Source organism: Hemicordylus capensis, chromosome 4 (genome assembly GCF_027244095.1).
Source record: "Hemicordylus capensis ecotype Gifberg chromosome 4, rHemCap1.1.pri, whole genome shotgun sequence".
In the NCBI taxonomy this organism is placed as follows: Eukaryota; Metazoa; Chordata; class Lepidosauria; order Squamata; family Cordylidae; genus Hemicordylus; species Hemicordylus capensis.
This window is the reverse complement of record NC_069660.1, coordinates 324,385-344,814: the sequence shown is the minus strand read 5'-3', so window position 1 is coordinate 344,814 and position 20,430 is coordinate 324,385. Positions and strand designations below refer to the sequence as shown.

The 20,430-nt window shown below is 65.7% G+C and overlaps 2 protein-coding genes across 2 annotated transcripts; both read left to right on the top strand.

The window, feature by feature from the left end:
• Positions 1-40: 40 nt before the first annotated feature.
• LOC128322114 (NFX1-type zinc finger-containing protein 1-like) lies at positions 41-14,180 on the top strand. The gene is given in 14 exon segments (XM_053242858.1): positions 41-222; positions 4,168-5,952; positions 6,204-6,323; positions 6,476-6,607; positions 7,274-7,284; positions 7,286-7,417; positions 7,868-8,101; positions 9,383-9,799; positions 10,048-10,187; positions 10,277-10,431; positions 10,547-10,692; positions 10,788-10,898; positions 11,281-11,376; positions 11,508-14,180. Coding segments are annotated over 14 exon segments (6,018 nt in total). The 5' UTR covers positions 41-119; the 3' UTR covers positions 13,944-14,180.
• CCNDBP1 (cyclin D1 binding protein 1) lies at positions 14,083-20,312 on the top strand. The gene is made up of 12 exons (XM_053242856.1): positions 14,083-14,107; positions 15,399-16,085; positions 16,180-16,260; positions 16,736-16,815; positions 17,057-17,138; positions 17,273-17,369; positions 17,916-17,989; positions 18,091-18,167; positions 18,901-19,154; positions 19,324-19,384; positions 19,786-19,832; positions 20,047-20,312. The coding sequence occupies exons 1-12, from the start codon at positions 14,083-14,085 to the stop codon at positions 20,153-20,155; spliced, it is 1,674 nt and encodes a 557-aa protein (XP_053098831.1). The 3' UTR covers positions 20,156-20,312.
• The last annotated feature ends 118 nt before the right edge of the window (positions 20,313-20,430 follow it).

Here is a 20,430-nt window from a genome sequence, read left to right as displayed (position 1 = left end):
GGGCGGGGCCCTGGGGCGGAGGGGGCGGGGCTCAGCCCTGGCAGGCAGGCGGCAGCAGCAGCAGCATCCTCATCCTGACTGAGTCGCGCACGGCGGCAGGCAGGCAGATCCCGGCTCCGATGGCTGGCCGCGGGTGGAAGGGCCGGGAGGAGCCGCGGCGGCAGCAGCAGCAGCAGCAGCAGCGCCCCAGGGGTGGCGGCGGGGCCCGCAGCTCCGACAGAGGTGAGTAAGAGCTGCCAGCGGGGTAGCCGAGCCCCCCGGGCGGGCTGGGCGGGAGGAGGACCAGCAGCAAGCAGCTGGCCCGGGCAGGGTGGAGCCCGTGGCCGGAGCTGCCCCCGCTCCGCTCGCTGCAACCCCCGTCCAGCAGCAGCAGCAGCAGCGGCTCCCTCCTCGGCCGGGAGAGGCTCCTCGCCCTCCCCGGCGTGGCTCGGGCCGGGGGCTGAGCCTGCTGCCCCGAGTGGGAGGAAGCGGCGGCGCTGGGGGCTGGGGGGCTGGGGTTCCCCCCTCCTCTCCCCCCGGCTGTCCTCTGCTCCTGCCAGGCGCCCCGCGCAGGAAGTCGGGGGTGGGGTGGGGGGGGTTGGGGTCCCCTCCCCTCCCGCCAGCCCGTAGCGTGGATTGACGTGGATAACCGGGAGAGAACCTCAGTTTAAGTCCCCGAGTGCCTTAAGTCCTCGAGGTTCCCGCTGAGGCGCCTTCACCGGTTTCTGAAACTGTGGTGCAAATGTGAGCGCTAAAACATATTAATTGACAGCTCTCCCCGTCCGGTGCTTACAACATCCTTGTCATCATAAGCAGATTATTCTTTAGGCGCTCACAACAGAGGATTCATACTTACAACTCAAACACACACACACACACACACATACTGTATATATTAAATCATAACAGACCCAAAAGCGGGGGGGGGGGGATACAAGATCCAGTGTAAAACAGCAATGAAACCTCATTTTAAAATAATCTGATGTTTATCAGATATACCCATCCCTGAGAGTAGACTTTGTGCAGTTTTTTAGGCATCTTGGGGGTTTTGCTAACTTGGGGAAACTGTACAGACTACTCTCTGGTTGTGCATCTCTTGGGTAACGTCCTCCCTCCCTCCCTCCCTTCCCCGTGTCAAGGTGCATCGCTGCTTGCTCGTCTTTCCACGGCTTCCTTTTTACCCAGGGAAGGCAGCTGCTTCCAAATATTCCCACTCATGTTGTTTCTTTAGTGTATCTTTATACTGCTCCACATGCAGATCTCTGGGCAGATGATCACTTCACAACACCGCTACTGAGACATTAAATCAGTTGAAAACGTGAATGAAAAGGACGCTGGAACTCGTCGGCTAGAGGCCTGATGGGGGGGGGGGAGCCGCCTTCCACGCCCCCCCCCCCGGCTGTGTCTCGGTTTCGGTTTCGTTTCCTCTCCCCTCTCACGGCGGGCCCCGCCCCTCTCCAGCCCTGCGAAAGCCGGAGTTGGTTTCCTGAGCAGCCGCTTCCCTGAAATGAAACGGAAAGGAGAGCCGGTGCGGGGTTGGGAGGCAACTCCAGGACGCCCCCACCGAGAGAGTCACGAGTTCGGGCGGGGGGGGGGGACCTGAGTGCTGCTGTCGCTGCTATTGGCCCCACAAGCATGAATTGTTCTCTTTGCTAAGCAGGGGCTACCCTGGTTTGCACTTGGATGGGAGACGACATGTTTGTTTGTTACATTTCTATCCTGCTCTTCCTCCAAGGAGCCCAGAGCGGTGTACTACATACTTGAGTGTCTCTTTCACAACAACCCTGTGAAGTAGGTTAGGCTGAGAGAGAAGTGACTGGCCCAGAGTCACCCAGCTAGTCTCATGGCTGAAGGGGGATTTGAACTCGGGTCTCCCCCGTCCTAGTCCAGCACTCTCACCACTACACCACGCTGGTCCTTTTGTGTTATAAGACAATCCCCAATGGGGGTCACTCTGGGAAGAGCATCTGCCTTCTTGCCTACAGAAGGCTCCACGTTCCCTCCCTGGCAGCATCTCCAGATAGGGCTGGGAGAGATTCCTGCCTGCAACCTTGGAGAAGCCACTGCCAGCCTGTGTAGACAAAACTGAGCTAGATGGACCAAGGTCTGACTCAGTATATGGCAGCTTCCTGTTTTCTGATGATGATGAGAGGTTTAATTTTAACTATGTTACTTTTACATGAGAATTAAACATTTGGTATTGTATTTGCATTTAAAAAAAATGATTAAAACCCAGAGTGCTGAACTAGAACCGGGGAGACCCGAGTTCAAATCCCCCTTCAGCCATGAAACTAGCTGGGTGACTCTGGGCCAGTCACTTCTCTCTCAGGCTAACCTACTTCACAGGGTTGTTGTGAAAGAGAAACTCAAGTACAGGTGAAACTCAAAAAATTAGAATATCGTGCAAAAGTTCATTAATTTCAGTAATGCAAATTAAAAGGTGAAACTGATATATGAGACAGATGCATTACATGCAAAGCGAGATAAGTCAAGCCTTAATTTGTTATAATTGTGATGATCATGGCGTACAGCTCATGAGAACCCCAAATCCACAATCCCAGAAAATTAGAATATTGTGAAAAGGTTCAACAGTCTAGGCTCCAGGTGTCCCACTCCAATCAGCTAATCAATCCATAACACCTGCAAAGGGTTCCTGAACCTTTAAATGGTCTCTCAGTCTGGTTCATTAGGAATCACAATCATGGGAAAGACTGCTGACTTGACAGTTGTGCAGAAAACCATCATTGACACCCTCCATAAGGAGGGAAAGCCTCAAAAGGTAATTGCAAAAGAAGTTGGATGTTCCCAAAGTGCTGTATCAAAGCACATGAATAGAAAGTTATGTGGAAGGGAAAAGTGTGGAAGAAAAAGGTGCACAAGCAGCAGGGATGACCGCAGCCTGGAGAGGATTGTCAGGAAAAGGCCATTCAAAAGTGTTGGGGACTTTCACAAGGAGTGGACTGAGGCTGGAGTTAGTGCATCAAGAGCCACCACACACAGACGGATCCTGGACATGGGCTTCAAATGTCGTATTCCTCTTGTCAAGCCGCTCCTGAATAACAAACAACGTCAGAAGCGTCTTACCTGGGCTCAAGAAAAAAAGAACTGGTCTGTTGCTCAGTGGTCCAAAGTCCTCTTTTCTGATGAGAGCAACTTTTGCATCTCATTTGGAAACCAAGGACCCAGAGTCTGGAGGAAGAATGGAGAGGCACACAATGCAAGATGCTTGAAGTCCAGTGTGAAGTTTCCACAGTCTGTGTTGATTTGGGGAGCCATGTCATCATCTGCTGGTGTTGGTCCACTGTGCTTCCTTAAGTCCAGGGTCAACGCAGCCGTCTGTCAGGAGATTTTGGAGCACTTCATGCTTCCTTCCACAGACGAGCTGTATGGGGATGCTGACTTCATTTTCCAGCAGGACTTGGCACCTGCCCACACTGCCAAAAGTACCAAAAACCTGGTTCAATGACCATGGGATTACTGTGCTTGATTGGCCAGCAAACTCGCCTGACCTGAACCCCATAGAGAATCTATGGGGCATTGCCAAGAGAAGGATGAGAGACATGAGACCAAACAATGCAGAAGAGCTGAAGGCCGCTAATGAAGCATCCTGGTCTTCCATAACACCTCAGCAGTGCCACAGGCTGATAGCATCCATGCCACGCCGCATTGAGGCAGTAATTGCTGCAAAAGGGGCCCAAACCAAGTACTGGATACATATGCATGCTTATACTTTTCAGAGGTCCGATATTGTTCTATTCTACAGTCCTTGTCTTCTTGGTTCCATGTAATATTCTAATTTTCTGAGATTGTGGATTTGGGGTTTTCATGAGCTGTATGCCATGATCATCACAATTATAACAAATTAAGGCTTGACTTATCTCGCTTTGCATGTAATGCGTCTGTCTCATATATCAGTTTCACCTTTTAATTTGCATTACTGAAATTAATGAACTTTTGCACGATATTCTAATTTTTTGAGTTTCACCTGTATGTAGTACACTGCTCTGGGCTCCTTGGAGGAAGAGCGGGATATAAATGTAATAATAATAATAATATTTAAATAAACTGAACACATTAAAAATGATACCTTTTCCCCCAACTCTGCTAATGCAGAAAGAACTGGAGTCCTTGCCGTGCCCAGGCAGACCCTGCCATGCTGTGATATACTGTCCTTTCCTGTCTCTTTAGCATGCCAGCAAGGGCCGGCTCCTGCCCGTGGTAGGCCAGACCGCCCTCGAGGAGGAGGACTGCTACCGCCCGAGCCCAGAGGGCGCCCAGCGGCTTCGGTGCCTCGTCTCCACCTTCAGCCAGGGCAGAAGAGGCAGGTTGGGTCAGGGAGGGTTGTCCTGCAGGATGGTGGTGGGTCAGCCGAGGACGGAGCGAAGAGAAGCCCATGGGAAGGGCGGAGCAGGCCGGCGGGGAAGAGGACTCTGGGGCCAGGGGGCCACGGGGCACTCCCCTCCGGCCAGACTCCCCGCTGCCGAAGCCACCCAGAAGAGGCAGGGCACTCCCCGCACCACGCGCAGCATCCACCCCGGGGGATCGGGTTCAAGTTCCTGGAGGATCTGCTCCAGAAAGACGCCTCGGAGGTGGCCATCACGCTTGCCTGCAGCACGGGCCTGAAGGAGGTGCTCTCCCAAACCGCCATGCGGCCACACTTCCTCCAGCTGCTCTGCCAGGCCCTCCGGAAGGCCTGCTGCTCCCGCATGGACCGGCAGAGCATCCAGCAGCTCCTGGGGGCGGTGAAAGAGTCCAACTTCCTCAGGATGTGCCTGCCCCAGTACGTGGTGGACATGCAGACAGAGGCCACGCCGGCTGTGCGGCACCAGTACCCAGAGCACATTGGCAACATCCTGGCCCTGGTCCAGGAGCTGGTCAGCGTCTTCCCCGCCAGCTCCGTCCAGAAGGTGGCCATGCTGATGAGTGCCTTGCCCACGTCGGTCAATGCCCTGAGAGCTTCTGGCGTGGCCTTCCCGGAGGAGGTGGAGAAGAGTCTGGCGGGAGCCCAGGCGTTCCTCCAGCACCTGCAGGAGAAGAAGCGGGAGGGGACCTTGCGGGTGGACAGTGGCACCCTGCTGGCTCCCAGCCGGGGGGGGGAGGGGGAGTACCGCACCCTCTCCATCTTCCCCACCTACAAGGAGGTGCACGGCGACGAGAAGCTTCTCCTCCGCCCCAACATCGTCTCCCAGCCCTACGAGAGCCCCGCTGCCTACCTGGACACGCACTTCCGGCTTCTGAGAGAGGACTTTGTCCGGCCTCTGAGGGAAGGTATCCTGCAGCTCCTGCAGAGCTTTGAGGACACGGGCCTGAGGAAGAGGAGATTTGACAATGTCCACGTCTACTTTGATGTCCGGATCCTTGTCCCGCTCTGCTCGGCCACTGGCGTGGACTACCAGGTGCAGTTTGACCTCCGGCCCCTGAAGTCTGTCCGGTGGGAGAACTCCAAGCGCCTGCTCTACGGCTCTCTGGTCTGCATGTCCAGAGACCACTTTGAGACCTTCCTCTTTGCCACCGTCTCCCAGCGGGACAGCCAGGAGCTGCGGAAGGGCTCCGTGTGCCTGTCTTTCGCCGAACGCAGCCGGCCCCTGCTGGCCGGAGTCCAGGCCTCGGACTCCTTCGTCATGGTGGAGAGCACGGCCTACTTTGAGGCCTACCGGCACGTCCTTCAGAGGCTGCAGGAGATCCAGGAAGACGACCTCCCTTTCCAGAGATACATCGTCCAGTGCGAGCCGCACGTGAGGGCGCCCGCTTACTTGGCGCAGGGGCCCGGCAGCACCTACGACCTCAGGTGCCTGATGACTGCCGCGGGGGCAGAGAGCAGCCCTGGGGGCCTGGCGGGGCGCTCGGTCGACATCCTGGACCCCCGCCAGTGGCCATCCAGGGAAGCCCTGGGCTTGGACGAGTCTCAGCTGCAGGCCTTGCAGCTGGCACTCACCAAGGAGCTGGCCATCATCCAGGGGCCTCCAGGCACAGGTAAGGCACGGGGGGGGGGGGGCGGGGGGGGCTGTTTCCTCACCTGAGCTGGGGCCCGCTGGAGAAGGCGGGAGGGGCAGCTCCGCCCTGGGCCCCCAGGGCTTCTGCCCAGCTTGGAGCAGCGCCTGAGACGCTCCCCGAGTCAGGAGGGGTAGGAGGGGGGGAAGGCGGCCGCAGAGACGGAGAGGCCCAGGGCGGAGAGCTGGCCTGGGGACTTGGCTGGGACGCACCTGTCCTCTCACTCCTGCCAGGGAAGACCTGCGTGGGCCTGAAGATCGTGGAGGCCTTGATGAGCAACCGAGCTGCCCAGGAGAAGTGCCCCACCCTCATCGTCTGCTACACCAACCACGCCTTGGACCAGTTCTTGGAAGGCCGGTGGGGGCGGCTGCTGGCGCCTCCTCTGCCCGGGCCCCCTGCGGCACCTGGGCGGCAGAGCAAGCACCACCATGTGGGTCCTGGGAGGGTGGAGGGAGCCCCCCGGGCGGCTTCTGTGCATGGGCAGCCCCGCTTGCTTTCGCCCCAGGAATCTACAGCTTCCGGAAGAAGGGGACCGTGCGGGTGGGCAGCAGGAGCAGCAGCGAGTGCGTGAAGCAGTTCAACCTGCAGGAGCTTCGGCGCAGAGGGCTCGTTGCGGGGAGGCGGGGGCCACAGCGAGGTACGTGCAGGGCCCTTGCGGTGTCCTCGGGTGGCTCTGTGGGTGCCTGGCAGCCATCCCTGCCACAGGGATTCCCAGGTGCTGTTGACTACAAAGTCCGTCATCCCCAGCCAACGGCCATTGCAGCTGGGGTCGATGGGAGTTGTAGTCGGCCACTTCGGGGACTCTTTGTGGGAAGCCACCAGGTGCCTGGTGGGCCGACTGGGCGAGGGGCGCTCTCAGGTGTGTGCGCTGGGCTTGCCGTGGGCCCCAGGAGGCGGGGCTGTGTCCTGAGCAGCTCTGCCCAAGGGGTCAGGGCAGGGGGCCTGCGTGGGCCTGCGTGTGCTGCCGGGGGGCGTTCTGCAGCGGCCTCCTCCTGGGCTCCGGGCTGCCTGCGCTCTGCCGGCGGGTTTCCCCAGCCCTGCCCTGCCGGACCTTCTGTGTGCAGAGCAAGAGCTCTTCTCCTGAGCCTGCTGTCCAGGGGGGGCCGGGGGGCACCTGTGGAGAGCAGAGGCTGCTGCTCCTGCTTTGCCTTCTGCAGCAGGGGGAGCAAGGGAGGGGGAGGCAGAAGTCCTGCCGCTGTGAGGCCGGCTGGGGCTTTCGGCATAGGCAGCAGCCCTTGAGGGGCGGGTGTCCATCCACCCCCCCCCACCCCCCGGTCCTCAAGCTTGTTTCCTTCTTGGGCAGGTCAGCAGCCAGATGCGGGAGGCCCAGCAGCAGCTGGAAGCCTGCTCGGCCCTTCTGGAGAACAGCCAGCGTGGAATCCTGCATGAACGCCACCTGCGGGGTTTCATGGCCCCTCGGCACTGGGACAGCCTCCGGCAAGCCTGGGTAATAAGGGTGGGAGAGAGCAAGCAAGGCTGGCCCGGGGGGGGGGCCTGCACGGAGCGCTCCCCCATCCCTGCGTCTGGGGGAGTGGGGCGGTAGCCCCGGGCAGAGGATGCGGCCAAGAAGCCGGCCCTCATGGGCAGAGCGCGACGGGCGGGGGTGCCTCTGCCTCCCCCCCCCCCCGAGGCTTCTCTGGCTATCACAGGGCCGGGGGGGGGGGGGCCTGGAGGACTGCTCCTCCTTGCTGAGTCAAAGGGGTTTTAAGCCAAGCTCCCTCTGGGGTGGGGCATGTTCCTAGCTTGGAGCCACCACGACCCATGACTCTAGAGGTGGGGATTATTGGGCCCTCCCCCCCCCACCCCCTCCACGGCTCCCAGTGGGCTCCCTCGTAGGTGGGCCTGGAGCGGTGGCATCCTCTGGGCCCCGCTGAGCTGTTCCTCCTCCTTGCTGCAGAATCGGGAATGGCTGGATCCGAAGCGCTCCCTGGTCCTGGAGTGGCTGGGCCTTGGCGTCTCCCCCGTTGCCAGGGGCGCTGTGGAGCCCGAGGAGGGGGCGCATGCGGCAGGTCAGGAGCTCTCGCCTTGCTGGGGGGCCTGTGTCTGGAGTGGCTTCCCGGGCCGGGGGGGCAGTTCCTGGAGGGGAAGGAGGGACTCTGGCCAGAGCGGGGCTGCAGGGCGGCCGCTGCTGGTGCTGAGCCAGCCCAGGGAGGGGTGCCCCCCCGTGGCCTGGAACCCCACCACCACCCCCACCACGTGGCCTTCCTCTTCTGTGCATTGTTCCATCACTGAGGAGCTCTTGCTTCAACATACACGAGGAGCAAGCTAGCTTGCAGCCCGGATGAATCCGAAAAGTAGCAGCTTAGGGAAGTTGGCAGAAAGAAGTTCTCCAGCCGGCAGCGAGGTCCGCTCTGCGTCGTGCAGCCTCCCGCTTGGTCTCGGCCCTGGTCTGTGTCCCCTCGGCAGAAACCCCAACACGCCCTGAGCCTTCCCTGAAGCAACACCTGAAGCGCAAAGGAACGCGGGGCCAAGAGGCGCTAGGCCTTCTGTAGGGGACATGACTCCGGCCAACGGATTCCATCTTGGACAGCAATTCTCACCCCCCCCCCCGCCAGCCCCAAGCTGACTGCTGCTGTGAGCTCTGTCCCAACTCGGGCTCTGAAGTGCTGCCCTTGGCGGCCTGGGTGGGTCAGCCACTTCTGGGACGTTCTCCCGTGAGCTACTCTGTGCAGACCATCCCCAGACAGCTGCAGAGGCTTCCCGGGCTGCCCCCCACCCCAAGCTCCTGAGAATCGCTGCGCTGCCCCCAGGCCAGGTCTGGGTGGACAGTTAAAGCCCCACCCCCCCCCCGGGGCACTTGCCCTGCGCTCTGGTGTGTCCTGGTGGCCCAGGGATGCCCCACTTGGCCGACATGCACAGTCCTCGCAAAGTAGATTCGCTCCTCGGATGCCCCGTGGCAGGAAGCCACGTGTGACTAACTCCCAGGCGAGAAGTCTCTCCCCACGTGCCACGCTCTCAGTGGGGTCCAGGCACACACACGCACTCTGGTGCTGCCAGCTCCGCTTCAAAGAACCAAGAATAAGGCAGGGCTTCTCTCTGTGCTTTGCTGGGGGGCTTGGGCCAGAGAGACCCACTGAGACGGAGTTCCCAGAGGGGGCACTTGGAGCCCCCCGGCCTCCCCATGCTGCAGCTGGGCGGTTTGTTCCTCCTCCGACCGCAGGCTTGAAGCAGAGGCATCCTTGGTGGCCTTTCTGGGGCAGGAGAGGCGGGCAGAGAGCCTGGCTGGCTACTGCGTGCTGAAGCGGCAGGGTTAGGGTAACCAGGTCAGGCAGGCAGGCTTCCGACAGTTGGCACGGAGGACTCCCCCCCCCCACTGGAATCAAGGCCACAAGTCACCGTTGCCCGTGGCACACAACACACTCTGTGTGTGCCCCCACTGGGGGGTACCTGAGCTGCAAGTTGGCCACAGCAGGGGCCCCTGTTGGCCAGCAAAGCTCCTGCCCCTGTGCTGAGAGGTTGTGGCAGCCTTGGCAAGGGAGACCCCCGCCTAGGCGGGCGGGATGAGGCTCCCCCTCCGGCACGTCCCCAGCCAAGCCCAGCCCTCTGCCTTCACCTGCCAGTCTTCTTCTTGGGTCCTGCAGGCCAGGAGGAGGAGGAGGAGGAGGAGGAGGAAGAGCAGGCTGGCCTGCTGCACATCGCAGAGGAGGCGGACCTGATCCAAGCGGAGCGGCTGCTGTACAGCGACGAACCAGGCGCTGCCTCTGCTCGGAGGAAGGACCGCAGAAGGGCTGCAGCAGCGGAGCTGGCGGATCGGCTGCTGGCCATGAAGCTGGAGGACCACCAGCAGCAGCAGGGCGTTCCGCAGAGCGCGGAGGAAGCGGGCTGGGAGGTAGCTTGGCGCCCTCTCCCTTTGCTGCTGGGGGCGGAGAGGAGAGGAGGGCTGGACCCGGGGACGCTGGCTGGCTGGTGGATGGAGGCCTTTGGCATGCGCAGTAGAGCGGGGGGGGGGCGGTCTTGGAGGGTGCCCTGCCCTGCCCTGCCCTGCCCTGCCCTGCCCTGCCCTCCAGTCCTGTGTGGTGGGTCTGAAGTGCCTCTCTCAGGCACTGTCCCCCCTGCCCACATCGGCTCTTGTTTCAGGTCCAGCAAGGCCAGAAGAAGAAAATGAAGCGGAAGGTGAAGGCGGAGCTGCACAAGCCACATGCCCTGACCGAGGCGGAGGCGGAGGCGGTGCGCGACGTCTGGCAGCTGGACCTGAGCGCCCGCTGGCAGCTCTACAGGTAGCTGTGCTCTGGGGCTGGCGGCGACAGTGGCTGCCACCACTCAGACTGCCGCAACTGTCTCCCCCTCCCTCTGCCCCCCACCCCAGGCACTGGCTGCAGAAGTACCAGGCTGAGATCCGGCACAGGCTCCTGAACCACGGGGAGAGCTACCAGTCTGCTGCAGAGAGGCTGGCTGGACTGCATCTCCAGCAGGACCTGCGCATCCTCCAGACCGCCTGGATCGTGGGGATGACGACCACAGGTGAGGGGCAGGGCGGGGAGGACCAAGGCGCTCCCGCCCACTGTGGAGGGGCCGGCCCGTAGCCGAGCCTGAGCGTGCCTCTGCCTTGTTCTCTTCCCCCCCCCCCCCCGGCCAGGAGCTGCCAGGTACCGCCAAGTCCTGCAGGAGGTGGCCCCTCGTGTGATCATTGTGGAGGAGGCAGCAGAAGTCCTGGAGGCTCACACGATCACCACGCTGAGCAGCGCCTGCCAGCACCTCATCCTCATTGGGGACCATCAGCAGGTAGAGGCTGCTGCCGCCTGGGCTCCCTTCCTGGGCACTTGGCCTCCTGCGGCCACCACAGCCCACCCCGCTGCTCACGGCTTTCTCCTTTGCAGCTGCGCCCCAGCGCCAACGTGTATGACCTGGCCAAGAACTTCCACCTGGAGGTGTCCCTCTTTGAGAGGCTGGTGAACGTCGGCCTGCCGTTTGTCCGCCTCAATTTCCAGGTGCGCGAGGGAGCCGGAGCTCTGCTCCAAACAAGCCAGCGGGCCTGCCCTTGCTGGGGGGGGGGGGGCTCTGGCGGAAGGGAGCTGCCCCCCCCCCGCTGGGCTGGAGGCAGCACAGACACAGTTGCCCCGCCCCGGGCAGCTCAGAGTCAGTCTGCCTCGGTCTTCAGCTGGACGGGGGAGCTGCCGCCTGGGTCTGGCGCCCTGCCTTGGCCCTGGGTTTGCTGCTTCTGCTGCTGCTCAGACTTGGGTCTGAGTTCCCTGGCGTGCCTTGTTGGGACGGGCCTCCGGGGAAGCGTCTTGGAGCTGCTGCCGCCGCCGCCTCCCCTGCCCAGCTCAGCCCTGCCTCCTCCTCGCCATAACCCTCCCCTTGGCTTTGCAGCACCGAATGCGGCCGGAGATTGCCCAGCTCCTCACGCCACACATCTATCAGGAGCTGGAGAACCACCCTTCTGTGCTCCAGTACGAAAACATTAAGGTGAGCGGGGGGGGGGGGGGGTTGGCTTTCCTCTCCCATCCTCCCAGCAGCTACGGAATCCAGGACCCCCTTGGGAGCGGGCGGCCGGGCAAGGGGGCAGCAGTGACCCCTCTCTCCCCCCCCCCCGGCAGGGCGTCTCGGCCAACCTCTTCTTCGTGGAGCACAGCTTCCCGGAGGAGCAGCTGCAAGAAGGGAGGAGCCACCAGAACCAGCACGAGGCCCGGTTTGTGGTGGCGCTGTGCAAGTACTTGCTGTGCCAGGATTACCGGCCCTCGCAGATCACCATCCTCACCACGTACACCGGGCAGCTCTTCTGCCTGCGCAAACTCCTGCCAGCCCAGACGTTCCAGGGCGTGAAGGTCCACGTGGTGGACAAGTACCAGGGGGAGGAGAACGACATCATCCTGCTGTCCTTGGTGCGCAGCAACCTGGAGCAGCGCGTGGGCTTCCTGCAGATCTCCAACCGCATCTGCGTGGCCCTTTCCCGGGCCAAGCAGGGGCTCTTCTGCATCGGCAACATGGGCATGCTGGGCAAGGTGCCGCTCTGGAGCAGGATCAGCCACACGCTGCGGGCGCAGGGCCACATCGGCTGCTCGCTGCTGCTCTCTTGCCAGAACCACCCCGGCACCCAGAAGGAGGTGGCCCGGGCCGCAGACTTCGACCGGGTCCCCGAAGGGGGCTGCAGCCGCCCGTGTGACAGCCGGCTGGACTGTGGCCACGTCTGCCCCCGGGCCTGCCACCCCTACGACCCGCAGCACAAGGCCTTCCAGTGCCTGAAGCCTTGCCCGAAGGAGCTCTGCCCGGAGGGGCACCGCTGCCCCCGCCTGTGCTGGGAGCCCTGCGGGAAGTGCCTCGTGAGGGTGCCCAAGGCCTTGCCCCGCTGCGGCCACCAGCAGCAAGTGCCCTGCTCCATGCCCGTGGAGGAATTCTGCTGCCAGGAGCCCTGCGGGAGCGCCCTGCCGTGCGGGCACCGCTGCGGGCAGCTCTGTGGCCAGGAGTGCACCCGGCGCTGCTCGGAAATGGTGCCGGCCACTCTGCAGTGCGGCCACAGCCAGCTGGTGCCCTGCTCCGTGGCGGCAGAGGTGCGGGATGGGCAGCCCGAGCCCTGCCGGGCCCAGTGCCCCGGCCTCCTGGAGTGTGGCCACCCCTGCCCCGGCTCCTGCGGCTCCTGCGCCAGCGGGCGCTTCCACCAGCCCTGCCGGCAGCCTTGCCAGCGCCTGCTGGTGTGCGCCCACCTGTGCCGGCAGCCGTGCGGCAGGGAGTGCCCCCCCTGCCAGGAGCCCTGCCAGAACCGCTGCCTCCACAGCCGCTGCCGCAAGGTGTGTGGCCTGCCCTGCGTGCCCTGCCGGGAGCCCTGCGAGTGGCGCTGCCAGCACTACCAGTGCAGCCAGCTGTGTGCGGAGCCCTGCGACCGGCCCCCCTGTGAGCAGCCCTGCCCCAAGCGCCTGCCCTGTGGGCACCCCTGCGCCGGGCTGTGTGGGGAGCCGTGCCCCCGGAAGTGCCTGGTGTGCCACCGCGAGGAGCTCACCCAGATCTTCTTTGGCTTTGAGGAGGAGCCGGGGGCCCGCTTTGTGCAGCTGGAGGACTGCGGGCACATCTTTGAGGCGCAGGGCCTGGACTGCTACATGGAGGGAGGCGGCGAGGAGAGCGAGGCCATCAAGCTGAAGGTCTGCCCCAGTTGCCAGACGCCCATCCGGAGGAACCTGCGCTACGGCGCGCAGGTGAAGAGAAGCCTGGCCCAGATCGAAGAGGTGAAGACGCGGCTGCTGGGGGCCCCGGCCGAGATCGCAGCCGGCATCCAGCGCCTGCTGGAGGAGAAGGCCGCTCTGCTGGGGCGCCTGCCGCCGCTCAGGAGGACGCTGGAGCCGCCTGCCCTCTCCGCCGGGAGCCGGGGCCTCGTCGAAACCCTGCTGAACTTCTACGGGCGGCTGGCTGATCTGGCGGAGGCCGCAAGCCAGCTGGCGCCCAGCGAGCGGGAAGGAGCCAAGAAGCGGCTGGCGGAGGCCGCCGGGTGGCTGGAGAGGCCCCGACTCAGCTTCTCCCCGCAGGAGCTCTCCGACCTGCAGGGCGAGTTCCAGCGGCTGACCTGCCTCCTGCACCTGCTTGCCCTGCGCAAGGCCGCTGGGGGGCAGGCGGACCCCTCCGCCGCAGAGCTGCTCCGCACGGCCCAGCAGGTCTTGGAGCAGCCGGGGCCCTTCACTCGCGAGGACAAGAGGCAGGTGCAGGGGCAGCTGGAGGCCCTGGAGGCCGCCCTGCCCAAGGCCGCCGGGCTGGGCATCTCCGACAAGGAGCGGCTGCAGATCGTGGCTGCCGTCAAGGGCACCAGCCGCGGGCACTGGTTCAAGTGCCCCAACGGGCATATCTACGCCATCGGGGAGTGTGGGGGGGCCATGCAGAGAAGCCGCTGCCCCGACTGCCAGGAAGCCATTGGCGGCTCTAACCACAGGCTGGAGCCCAGCAACCGGCTGGCCCCCGAGATGGATGGGGCAACTCACGCGGCCTGGTCGGAGGGCGCCAACAACCGGCTCAACCAGGCTGACCTGCGCCGCCGCCTCCTCCTCCAGTAAGGCCACTCCCTTGCCTGCAGCTCTAGCAGGTCTCCCCTGCCAGAAACGGCCTGCTTCTCCCTCCTCTGCCGTCTTGCGTGCCCCTTGTTCCCACATGTAGCCTCCCTGCAGTGACTCCTGTTTGCCCTGGGCTGGCCGGATGGCCTGCAGGCACTTGGGCCAGGGTGCGGGGGCAGCTTCCCTCCAGCCGGCTGCATTTTTTAATAGCAAATAAAATATCCTTCTTGTAGCAAACCATTCCGCTTCTGAGCCGGCTTTCTTGGGTGTCGCCCGCGTCCGCCTGGGGGCTAGAGAGGTCGCTCCTCCAGTTCTGCTGGAGGGTGCCAGAGCAGTCTCGGGGGTGTTGCCCTTGGGCCCAGTTTCCGGGCCCAGGAATGGATCCTCCCTCCCTGCAATCGCGCTCTGTACTGCAGGAAGTAGCCAATATAGCACCGGTTTTCAAAAAGGGATCCGGGGTGACCCAGGAAACGGCAGGCCAGCTGGCTTAACCTCCCTTCCAGGCAAGTTGGTGGAAGCATCCTCAAGGCTGAGCTTTTAAGGCACACGGAGGAAGAAGAAGAAGAAGAGGCCCTGCTGGGAGTGAGCCAGCGTCGCTTCCGCAGAGGGAAATCTTGCCTCCCTCCAGCAGCTGTGCTTCGATGGCTCCGGGTCCTGGGGGGCAGCGGGGCGGAGCTTCTGGATCTGCCTGTTGCAGGCGGCTGGCTGAGGCCCAGTGTGAGCTGTATGGGGCACAGGCTGCAGCACCACAAAGGGGTCGCCGTGAGCCACCCAGCAGCCTGCCCCCCCCCCCAGTTAACTTGCTGGGAGGGGCTTTGCCAGGGGCCGCCTTTCCTGGGCTGCCAGCCTGGCCTGCATCCTGGGAGCCAGAGGGAGGGGGGGCCTTTGGGTGGGCCAGGGCTGGGCGCAAGGGAGAGGCGCCAGAGGCCAGCTGCCGGAGCACCACCCCTGCCCCCTGGAGGCCGGGGGGGGGGCATTCCTCCTCGCACCAGCAAGGCCCCCTCATGTACAGGAAACCCCCCCCCCCGCGCGCCCCCTGCCCCGCTGGGTCGCCACCTGGGTGGGCTGGTGTGCCAGGGGGCTCTGCAGCACAGCCTCAGCAGGTCCACCTCCCACAATGGGACTCTGGGCCGGAGGGGCTAGTACTGCCTCGCCCCCAAAGTGCCCCTCCAAAAAAAAAAAAACTGGCTCTGAGGGGCACAGAGAGGCGAGGGCTCTGCGGCTGCCCCGGAAGCCGCCCTCGGCTGCTGTGGAGGCGAGGAGGCGCCCTGCTGTGCCCCTCTTGTTGCACCCACGACTGCGGCTGGGGTGATGGGTGTTGTAGTCCCGGCAGGAGCCGCCGCCGCCGCCGCCTGCAGGCTGCCCCTCTGCCAGGCGGGCCAAGGCGCCCTTCCCCGCACGAGGGGGGCCGCGCTGCCTGCCGCTCTCCGGGGCCAACGGCCAGCCCCCTCCGGGCAGCGCGCAGGGCGGCCGGAGGGGGGCACAAGCGGAGCAACGGGGAGGGCGGAGGCAGCCGCCCCACGAGTCAAGAGCGGGGGGGGGGCGGGAGCCAGGCGGCCGCCTCGGCGAGCGAGGGGCGGGAGCGCCCGTCCGCGCCCATCTCGGCCACCGTACGTAGAGCGCTAAGGGGAGCAGTACTTGTGCTGGCAGGCCAGCGAGACTTCCGGTTCCCCAGCGCAGCTCGTGGGCCTCTCGTGGGCGGGGTAAACGCGGTGGGCGCCCTACCCGGCTTGCCATCGTGGGCAGCAGCAGCAGCAGCCGGCGGCCGCCCCCGGCCCAGGGGCGCACAGTCCGGAGAGAGAAGCGCAGCAGCCAGCCCGAGCCCTCCGGAAAGGCGCCCGGCCGGTCCCGCAGCATCATCCCGGGGCCGCGGGGGCTGGCCGGCCGGCTGGGCGGCGCTCGGGCTTCCTCCCCGCTTCCAGGCCAGAGTCCCGGAGGGGCAAAGCGGCCGCTTCCGCGCGGGCCCCATGATGATGCCCGCAGTGGTCCGACTGGGAGCCGGAGGTGCAGGGGCCTCGCCCGCGCCCGCGCCCCTTGGCTCCCGCCTCCGGCCCGCCGCAGTCCCAGCCGCCATGGAGGCCGCCGGCGGAGCGGAGCTGGCCCGGCTGCGGGAGGCTCTGCGCGCCGCCCTGGCCCGCCTGCGAGGTGCGCGGCCCCCCCCCCGGGACACGGGGCGGGCGGGCGGGCGTGCTGCTGGCGCTCTGCACGCGCTCAGAGGCACGCGGCTTCTCTCTTGCAGGCGGGGAGTCCGGAGAGGGGGGCGGCGGCCAAGGCGGCCAAGGCGGCGGCTTCGAGCGAGGCCGCTTCTGGGAAGCCCTGGGTAGGTTCCTGCGCGGAGCGAGAGGGGGGGGCGCCGGGTGGGGGGCGCGAGCGGGGGAGAGGGCCTTGGAGGAGGCACCCCCCGCCCCAAGGAAGAGGAATTGCGGGCGGGGGGGCCATTCGGCGCGAAGGCAGGGTGGAGCCTCCATGCCCAGGGGCAGTGTATCCCAGTTGCTGCGGGGTAAGTCAGGGGCGGCGCTGCTGGCTTCCAGAGACCCGGGCGGGGGGGGGCCGGGCCAAGGCCCTCTCCTGGCCGGAGGCGGCGGCGGCGGCGGCAGGTGGGTGTCTGCAGGGGGCCCGGCTCTAGCCGCAGAGGGAGGGGCGGCCCTAGCGGCGACCCCCGCCCAGCTCCGCCTCCAGGTGGGAAGGCCGAGGAGGAGGAGGAGGAGGAGCCCCTGCTGTGGGGCCGCCAGCCCTCCGCGCCCCCCCGACCGCCCTCCGGCCCTGCTTGCTTCTGCCTCTGTCCCGCTCTGCAGGGCGCGCGTTCCAAGCCGCCTCCCAGGAAGCCACGAAGTTCAGCCTGGCCTTCGCCGGAGCGCCGCGGCCGTCCCCGGAGGTGGGTGAGGGGGCTGCTGCTGCAGGAGGCGGGGGCGGCCCTGGGGGCTCCTGCCCTTCCGAGTGGGGGGCCCGCTGGGGCGGGGCTTCTCCTCCCCGCCCCCCCCCGCAGGCTGGCTGGCTGGTTGGGCCTCCTTCTGAGGGCCCCGCCAGTGACTGGCCAGGCAAGCCCCCCCCCGGGGAAGGGGGCAGCAGCAGCCTCCTGCCGTCGGGGTGGCAGCTGTGGGGTGGCTCTTCCGCAGGAGTGTGCCCAGCTGAGCCAAGGCCTGCGGGTGGCTGTCCTGGCTGCTGCCTCCGTGTATTACCGGCTCCCCAAGGACCAAGGTGAGGCGCGGGGAGAGGGAGGGGCTCCGGGAGGCTGCCTGGGTGGTCCTCACCCTGTTTGTTTGCGGGGGGGGTGCTCTGGCTGCAGGCCCGGTGGGGCCAGGGTGATGCTGCCACTCCCCCCCCCCCCGCAGGGACCACGCTGCGCAAAGTGGTGCGCGATGCGGCCGTGGAGTTGCTGGAGGGCACGATCCACCTGACAGAGGGGATTCTTCGGAACCCGCTGCAGAGGTGAGGCGTGTGTCGTGCCCCCCCCCCCGCCGTGAGTCACCCTAGAACCAGAGGCGTCTCCTGAAACTGGTGGCCAGGAAATGTAGGACCCACAAAAGGAAGTCCTTTTCCAGACAGCACACAGTTAGCCCAGGGTATTCTCTGCCACAGGATGTGGTGACAGCCAGCAGCCTGGATGGCTTTGAGAAGAGTTTGGCCCAGCCCAGGGAGGGCGGGTCTCCCCCAGGCTAGTGACCGTAGATCGGCCACCAGCAGCCTCCGTCCCAGCTGCAGGGAGCCACGGCGGGAGGGGGCGAGCCCTCCCCTCTTGCCCGTGGGCTTCTCGGGGGCGTCTGGTGCTGGGCCTGATCCGGCAGGGCTGCTCTTTGGTCGGCCCCGATCACCTTAGGACATGTGCAGAGGGGAGCCCTTCCCAGGCCAGGCGGCGCGTCCTGCGTGGAGAGAGGCTTCTGTCCTGCGCTGGGCCCCTGAGCCTCTGCCTTACCCTGTTGGGATGCCGCCTGCTGGCCAAGAGGCAGCAGCTTGAGGGCGCCCTCTCCTTCGCAGCCTGTCTCCAGAGCAGCTCGTTTCCACAGGCGGCATCTGGGAGGTGTGTGAGCGGGTGTCCTGCCTGCCTCGAGGTGAGCGGGGGGGGGGCGCGGGGGGGGGGACTAGCACCGGCCCCCGGGGGCTGCTGTGGCCTCACCTCCTCCTCCTCCTCCTCTCCCGTTGCTCCTTGCAGATAACCAGGCGGCCGTTGCGCTGGGCTTGGCCTCCTGCCTCGGGGTGGTCAAAGATGCTCTGGAGGAGATGGAGCAGGTGAAGGGCCGTCCGGAAGGGGGGGGGTCGGGAGGGGGGGCAGCCTGCCACCTGCCCAGCGTTCGCTCACGGCCTGCCTTTCAACGGGGAGTGGAGATGGCGGCTTCCGGGTTCGAGTGGTGGGGCTGCAGGAGGGAGCCTTGGGCATTCCTCAAGAGGATGGAGCTGGCGCTCTGCCTGGAGTGGTCTCCAGCCCCCCCCCCCGAAGGGCCCCGGCCCCCTCGGCTGCTCTTTGGGCAGGGCAGGCGGCTTGGGCACAGAGGATGCTGCCTCCCCCCCCCCCCCCGGCCAGGGGCTGCCACTGGACCGCGGATGCGGGGGCTGCTGGGAGCCGCAGTTGAGCAGCAGCAAGGAGCACCTCGGGGGGGGGGGACCCCGGCCAGCCGGCCGGCCCTGCCTGGCTGTGGCTCCCCACGGCTTCCGGCCGGGGCCTCTCCCAGCCCTGCCGGCTTGCCACCGGGACGTGGTTCAGGCGGTGGGACGTGGCAGCGTTTCCCGTGGGGCGTCAGCCGATGAGGCTTTCAGGCCTTGTGGGCTGCGGAGACCCTCCTCCCGCCCCCCAAGCCGCAGCCGCCTCCGGGGGGGGGGGAGGCTCTTCCAGGCGCCAGCCCTGACTGTAGCCCCCGAGGAGCCTCCGGCCTGGGGCGGGTGGGGGGAGCACCGGGATGTGCCCCCTCCCCGCAGCCAGCCGGCCTTCCTGGGACCCGTGTGCCTCTCTCTCTCTGCCGCTCAGGCGCAGGGCGGAGGCGGAGATCCCTACGGGGACGTCCTGGAGGACGAGGACTTGGGCTCGCGTGGCAACCGAGACGTCTACTGGTCAGAGTCCGACCGGCAGCTGCTGGGGCCCTGCCTGGGGCTGGTCAAGGCTGCCAGGGCCTGCCTCAAGAGGGTGCTGGGGGCCGTGAAAGCCCACGGCGGAGCCCAGGCGGCCGAGCAGGTGGCCCAGCTGGACGACCTGGCCGACATCGCCCGCGACGTCAGCCCCAGGTGAGGCGGCCCCCTTGCCCAGGCGAGGGGAGATGCGGCCGGGGGGCTGGGCCGCTGAAGGGGCCCTCCACGCCTGCCCCGAGCCTCGCAGCAGCCCTGTGGGGAGAGCAGCTCCGGGGTGCCCCTCTGCCTGGCGCCCCCCTGACCCTCCGCTTTGGGCCTTCTGCAGTGTGGACGAATTGGCGCTGAGCACATACCCCCCCGTGAACCAGTTGACTCTGCGCCTGAATGTGAGTGGCCGGGCGGGGAGGGCAGGCGGGAGCGAGGGGAGCCCTGGCCAGGAGGGCTGGTGGGGGTCCCTCTCCTCCCTGGGGGGAGCCCCGCCTGCAGGAGTGGGACGGGGAGGCGTCTGGGGGCCCCGGCCTGGCCTGGCAGCACGGCGAGCTCCTGGGAGACGGGGCTGCTGGATGCTCAGCGCTCGGCAGGATTGGCTCCTGGCCAGACTCTCCCCCACCCGGAGGGCTTGGGGCCCGTTTCTCGGCCTGGCCGGAGCAGGGCTGCTCCTTCGCGGCGGCGGCGGCAGCAGCTCAGCAAAGAGGCTGTCCAGCTCCGGCTGGAAGGAGCATGACTGGGCGCGGGGGGGGGGGGGCAGGTGACTGGGGCCGCCAGGTGACTGCTTGTTTCTCCCCAGGCTGCCAAACTGGCCTCCGTGCTGCAGAAGTTGCTCGAAGTCGCCAGGTGAGCAAGAGGTGTCTGGGGTGGGGCTCCGTCCCCGGCTGCCTCCCTCTTGGCCGGGGGGGGGGGGCCTGGCAGGGGAGCCGCCTGCTCCTGCGGAGCTTCTGACCAGCCCAGGCCCGTCCCTGAGCAGCCTTGGAGGGCAGCCTCGGTGCTGCTGCGGCCCCAATCCTCTCCTCCTCCTCCTTCTCCTCCTCCTCCTCCTCCTCCTCTGCAGGGCCAGCCATGTCTGCCCCCCGCCGGAAGAGAGCTGGGTCCAGTTCCTGGCAAGGGCCGTCGACCACAATCTGGACAAAATCAAGGACTTGACCCAGGGGCTGCTGTGATGGGGCTGGGGGGGCCGGGGGGGTCAGCAGCCTCCGGAAGAGGGCAGCGTCTGCCAGCCAGGCCGGAAGCGGGCAGGGCGGCTGCGCTCTGGGCCCTGCAGAGCCTGGGCTGGAAAGCGGGCAGGAGCAAGAATAAAGCGCTGGTGCCACTGCTGGACCCCCCAGGCTTGGCTTCCGTGCCCCCCCCCCCGCCCCAGACCGGACCATGGGAGCCCCCTGCCTTGGGGGCGGCACTCTGAGCAGTCTTGCCAGCCCCGCCCACGAGCGGCTGAGGC

Bases quoted from the DNA above. Each gene is read 5' to 3' on its own strand.
- CCNDBP1 (XM_053242856.1), top strand. From the start codon at position 14,083: ATGGCCTGCAGGCACTTGGGCCAGG. The intron at 14,108-15,398 runs GTGCGGGGGCAG...CCCTCCGGGCAG, and splicing joins CTGCAGGCACTTGGGCCAGG to CGCGCAGGGCGGCCGGAGGG. The intron at 19,833-20,046 runs GTGAGCAAGAGG...CCTCCTCTGCAG, and splicing joins AAGTTGCTCGAAGTCGCCAG to GGCCAGCCATGTCTGCCCCC.